Genomic DNA, 6,492 nt, shown 5'->3' on the forward strand with positions numbered 1-6,492 from the left:
GATTCCCAACTTTCAGGGATCTATGCACACATACACCTAGATCCCTCTGCTCCTCCACACTATTCAAAGTCCTCCCGTTAGCCCTATACTCAACACATCTGTTATTCCTACCAAAGGGAATTACCTCACACTTCTCCGCATTAAACTCCATCCGCCACCTCTCGGCCCAACTTTGCAACCTGTCTAAGTCTTCCTGCAAACTACGACACCCTTCCTCACTGTCTACCACACCACCGACTTTGGTGTCATCAGCAAATTTGCTAATCCACCCAACTATACCCTCATCCAGATCATTAATAAATATTACAAACAGCAGTGGCCCCAAAACAGATCCCTGAGGTACACCACTTGTAACCGCACTCCATGATGAATATTTACTATCAACCACCACCCTCTGTTTCCTATCCGCTAGCCAATTCCTGATCCAATTTCCTAGATCACCCCCAATCCCATACATCTGCATTTTCTGCAGAAGCCTACCATGGTGAACCTTATCAAACGCCTTACTAAAATCCATATATACCACGTCCACTGCCTTGCCCCCATCCACCTCCTTGGTCACTTTCTCAAAAAACTCAATAAGGTTAGTAAGGCACGACCTACCTGCCACAAAACCATGCTGACTATCACCTATCAATTCATTACTCTCCAAATAACTATAAATCCTATCCCTTATAATTTTTTCCAACATCTTGCCGACAACAGAAGTGAGACTCACCGGTCTATAATTCCCGGGGAAGTCTCTGTTCCCCTTCTTAAACAATGGGACAACATTCGCTAACCTCCAATCTTCTGGTACTATACCAGAGGCCAACGACGACCTGAAGATCAGAGCCAGAGGCTCTGCAATCACTTCTCTTGCCTCCCAGAGAATCCTTGGATAAATCCCATCCGGACCAGGGGATTTATCTATTTTCAGACCCTCCAGAATATCCTGCACATCCTCCTTATCAACTGTAATACTGTCTATTCTACTCCCTTGCAACCCAGTGTCCTCCTCAGCTATATTCATGTCCCCTTGCGTGAACACCGAAGAGAAATATTGGTTCAATGCTTCACCAATCTCCTCCGGTTCCACACATAACTTCCCTCTTCCATCTATAACTGGCCCTAAACTTGCCCTAACCAACCTTCTGTTCTTGACATACCTATAGAACGCCTTAGGATTCTCTTTAACCCTATCCGCCAAAGTCTTCTCATGTCCCCTTTTAGCCCTTCTAAGCTCGCTCTTCAACTCCCTCTTAGCCAATCTAAAGCTTTCTAGTGCACTACCCGAGTGCTCACGTCTCATCCGAACATAAGCCTCCTTTTTCTTTTTAACCAACAAAGAAACTTTTTTGGTGCACCACGGTTCCCTAGCCCTACCAATTCCTCCTTGCCTGACAGGGACATACCTATCACAGACTCGCAGTAGCTGCCCCTTGAAAAAACTCCACATGTCGGACGTTCCCAGTCCCTGTAATCTCCTAGTCCAACCTATGTTTCCTAATTCTCTCCTAATAGCCTCATAATTACCCTTCCCCCAGCTAAAACCACTGGCCCGAGGTTCATGCCTATCCCTTTCCATCACTAAGGTGAACGTAACCGAATTGTGGTCACTATCACCAAAATGCACACCAACTTCCAAGTCTAGCACCTGGTCTGGCTCATTTCCCAGCACCAGATCCAATATAGCCTCACCTCTAGTTGGCCTGTCTACATACTGAGTCAAAAAACCTTCCTGCACGCTTTGAACAAAAACTGACCCCTCTAACGAGCTAGAGCTATAACAATTCCAGTCAATATTAGTCAAGTTAAAATCCCCCATAACAATTGCCCTATTACTTTCACTCCTAAGCAGGATTGACTCCGCAATCCTTTCCTCAACCTCTCTAGAACTTTTAGGAGGTCTATAAAAGACTCCCAACAGGGTGACCTCTCCTCTCCTATTTCTAATCTCCGCCCATACTACCTCAACAGATAAGTCCTCATCAAACCTCCTCTCTGACACTGTGATACAATCTCTGACCAATAATGCTACCCCTCCCCCTCTTCTACCTCCTTCCCTACTTCGACTAAAACATTTGAACCCCGGGACCTGCAGCATCCATTCCTGCCCCTGCTCTATCCATGTCTCTGAAATAGCCACAACATCGAAGTCCCAGGTACTGATCCACGCTGCAAGTTCACCCACTTTATTGCGAATACTCCTGGCATTGAAGTATACACATTTCAAACCCTGCTCCACCCCACCTCTGCAATGCCGTGCATTGCAGTCCCCATCCATGCATCCCTCACTTTCAGCCCCACTACTCAGGATCCCTCCCCCCCCCCGAATCAGTTTAAACCTCCCTGCATGGCCTTAGCAAATTTACCCCCCAGGATATTGGTCCCCTTCTGATTAAGGTGTAGACCATCCTTCTCATAGAGGTCACACCTTCCCCAGTACGAGCCCCAATTGCTTAAGTACCTGAACCCCTCCCTCCTGCACCATCCCCTCAGCCATGAATTCAAACCTTCCCTCTCCCTATTCCTCTCTAAACTATCCCGTGGTACAGGCAAGAGTCCAGAGATAACCACTCTGTCAGTCTTGGCCTTTAGTTTCCACCCCAACTCCATAAATCCCTGCCTAATATCCCCTTCCCCTATCCTCCCTATGTCGTGTGTCCCCACATGTACAATAACTTGTGGTTTATCTCCCTCCCCCCTAAGAGTCCTGAATACCCTGTCAGACACATCCCGGACCCCAGCCCCTGGTAGGCAACACACCAACCCTGAGTCCCTACCTTTAGTTCCGACCCTCCTATCTGTCCCCTTAATTGTGGAGTCCCCAATCACAAGGCCCAGTCTTTTACAGCCCCTAACCACCTGAGCTTTCTCACTCGGCTCACCCCCAGAGATCTGCTCTCTATGCTCAGTTGATTCCTCCTCAACTGTAGCCTCCAGCACCGAAAACCTATTATGGAGGGGAACCGCCCCAGGGGATTGTCTTCCCGATTGCTTCTTACCCCTCCTCCTGGCATTGACCCAAGCCTCATTTCTAGGAGTTACTATTTCTCTATAACTCCTATCAACTTCCACCTCCGCCTCCCGAATTATGCGGAGTTCCTCTACCTCCCCCTCCAGCTCCTTTACACGCTCCTCCAGAAGCTGCAATCTAATGCACTTCTTACAACTAAAATCTCCTGAAACACTACTGGATTTCCTCACCACATACATCCCACAGGAGATGCAGCATACTGCCTGAACTGCCATCCCTGAAGCCATTACCAGCAAGAAAAAAAGAAAACAAAAAACTTCCCCACACTTATAATTAGGTTAGAGGAGGATGGAAGGGTGGGATCCTCTACCAGTGTAGAGGATCGGGTATCTCCTCTGCACCAATTTATAGGGCTAGGGGCCCGAGAGAAAAAAAAACTACTACTGAGGGGGAACCACCCAGGTAACTGACTTTTAAAGTTAAAATAAAAACCCTTCCCAGACTCCTTTGCTGCCCACTTCTAGTTTTCACTTTAAACTTGAAAAACTGCTGTTAAAGTAAAGGCCAAAAAAATACACACACTAGCTGACTAATTAAATAAATAAACAATTCAATTAATCCAATTAATCTCTTACCAGCACTGCTGCTTTTCAATCACCCCTCTCAGCTTGCTCCAGTGGATCAATGATCTCCTCAGCGCTTTCGTGCTAGCAGGCAAGGGAAGTTCAGTAAGGGGGCGCATACGGTCTGGATCAGGGCCAATGACCCCGTTTTCCACCACGTATCCGAGGATAGCTAACCTGCGCGTACGGAATACACACTTCTCCCTGTTATAGGTCAGATTCAGGCGAGATGCAGTGCGCAGAAAGTGTTGGAGATTCGTGTCATGGTCCTGCTGGTCATGGCCGCAGATGGTGACGTTATCCAGGTACGGGAAGGTAGCCCGCAACCCGTTCTGGTCCACCATTCGGTCCATAGCACGCTGGAAGACCGAGACCCCATTGGTGACACCAAATGGAACCCTGAGAAAATGGTATAGACGACCATCCGCCTCAAAAGCCGTGTATTGTCGGTCCTCTGGGCGGATGGGGAGTTGATGGTAGGCGGACTTAAGGTCTATGGTAGAGAACACTCGGTACTGCGCAATCTGATTGACCATATCAGAAATGCGCGGGAGAGGATACGCATCCAGCTGCGTATAACGGTTAATGGTCTGACTGTAGTCGATGACCATCCGAGGTTTGTTCCCGTTTTTAACTACCACGACCTGCGCTCTCCACGGATTAGCACTGGCCTGTATGATCCCTTCCTTGAGGGGCCGCTGAACCTCAGATCTGATAAAGATCCGGTCTTCAGCGCTGTAACGCCTACTCTTAGTAGCGATGGGCTTGCAGCCTGGTACCAGATTCTTAAATAAAGAAGGTGTGGTGATTTTTAGTGTGGAAAGATTGCATGCGGGGCGCTTTGGGCAATTTGGAGGCTGCGGCTGATTCCCTACTGCCAGTGAAGGGAGTGGCCCACCGTACTGTAGGATCACACTCTTCATGTGGACCATAAAATTTAGTCCGAGGAGAATTGGCGCACAAAGGTGCGGTAACACAAGGAGCCTGTATTTCTCGTAAATTGTGCCCTGTACCTCTAGGGTTACCATACAACGTCCTTGGATCGGTACAGACCGGGACCGTGATGCCATGGAAATTGTCTGTTTGGCAGGTAGAACCCGGAGTCCACACCTTTTTGCAGTGTCAGGGTGAATAAAACTCTCGGTGCTCCCACTGTCAAACAGACAATACACAGTACAACCATTTACCTTGATGTTCATCATGGAACTGTCAAGCCTGTGGTGCTTTGTCTGGTCCAGAGAGATCGACGCCACCGTTGGCCCCTGGGCGTCACTGCATGCAGCCGAGGTTGATGCTGAGGACCCCTGCTGGTCGCTCCTAGTCGTCGTTGACCATGATGGCCGCCCCCATGAATCGCACGTGGGTGAGGGCGCCAAGTGTAGCGACTCCTGGTGGTCATCCTCCTCCTCCGTCAGCCACGATGGCGCTGTCCTGGATTCGCACGTGGTCGGACCTCGTGGGTACTGCGACGCCGAAGGAGGTTGTCTCCGCTCTGGAGGGTCACAGGCTGCACTGCCGTTTTTGGGCTTCGATCTGCAGACTTTAGCGTAGTGCCCCTTTTTACCGCACTGGCTGCAGATTGCCGTTTTTGCTGGACACTGTTGCCGTGAATGCTTGGCCCTGCTGCAAAAATAGCATCGCTGGCCGCTTGGAGCTGCCGCCGTCGTCGGATCGATATGGGAGCGCGAGCCCGCGGGGCGAGGAGGGATTTGTGCTTGCTCCTGCCACGTTGTCTCCACGTGGTCCTCGGGGTACAGAGCCAAGCTTTTCGACGCTGCCTCCAGCATCTCAGCCATCTCCATCGCTTGGGTCAGGTTGAGGTTCCCTTTCTCCAGTAACTTAAGCCGGATGTACGAGGACCCTACCCCTGCCACAAACACATCTCGGGCGAGGTCGTACATATATTGCTCAGCTGACACAGCTTTGCAGTCGCAGCCCCTGGCAAGCTGCAAGAGCTCATTGGCGTAGTCCTCCATGGTTTCGCCCGACTGCCGACGTCGTGTAGCGAGGAGGTAACGAGCGTGGATCTCGTTGGGTGGTCTCGTGTATCGTTTCTTCAAGAGCTCGACGGCCCTCGGGTAAGTGGGAGCCGCACGAATCGCAAGATAAATCGTGTCGCTTACCCTCGCGTGGAGGACCTGGAGTTTGTCGCTGTCTGTAGTAACAGCTGCAGAGGCTGCCAGGTAGTCTTCGAAACACTTCAGCCAGTGGTCGAAGGTGTTAGCGGCACCGACCGCACGTGGGTCCAGCGCCAGACGCTCTGGTTTTAATATTTGTTCCATACTCCCTTTACTGTCGAGAGTTTTATGTTTGCTAATAAAATTGATGCGCGACAATCAAGCACGTGGAACAAGGCTTCAGCTATTGAAGGCTTTTATTAGCAAACAATGGAACTAACTAACACGAGTACACCAGTTCAGACTGGAGGGGTCCCGCCGGAGCAGAGGGTCTTATACCTCTCCCCCGGAGGCGGGACCCGACCGGGATGTGCCATAACAGCATCCACCACAGGTAAACACCCTAACCCAACAACATTATACAACCCCCACAGTGACAACACCCTAACCCAACAACATTATACAACACCCACAGTGACAACACCCTAACCCAACAGTAACATAGGAACAACTCCCAGTGGTAACCAATGATGGTTCACCACAGTCCCTCTCTGCCTCTCCCTGTCTCTGTCTCTTTCTCTCTCTTTCTGTATCTCTCTCTGCTCTCTCTCTCTCTCTGTCTCTCTCTCTGTGTCTCTCTCTCTCTCTGTCTCTCTCTCAGTCTCACTCTCTCTGTCTCTCTCTCTGTCTCTCTATCTCTGTCTCTCTCTCTCTGTCTCTCTCTCTCTGTCTCTCTCTCTCTCTCTGTCTCTCTCTCTCTCTGTCTCTCTCTCTCTCTCTGTCTCCCTCTCTC

At 50.0% G+C, this 6,492-nt stretch overlaps 1 protein-coding gene across 1 annotated transcript in view; it reads right to left on the reverse strand.

The window, feature by feature from the left end:
• LOC144499963 (uncharacterized) overlaps positions 1–6,005 on the reverse strand; it is an 8,742-nt gene extending 2,737 nt beyond the window's left edge. The window contains exon 1 of the mRNA XM_078222699.1: positions 4,770–6,005. Within this exon, the coding sequence (XP_078078825.1) occupies positions 4,770–5,864 (1,095 nt within the window). The 5' untranslated portion in view covers positions 5,865–6,005. The remainder of the gene's footprint in view (positions 1–4,769) is intronic.
• Positions 6,006–6,492: the final 487 nt, after the last annotated feature.

The sequence above is a fragment of the Mustelus asterias genome, chromosome 10, assembly GCF_964213995.1.
Source record: "Mustelus asterias chromosome 10, sMusAst1.hap1.1, whole genome shotgun sequence".
NCBI lineage: Eukaryota > Metazoa > Chordata > Chondrichthyes > Carcharhiniformes > Triakidae > Mustelus > Mustelus asterias.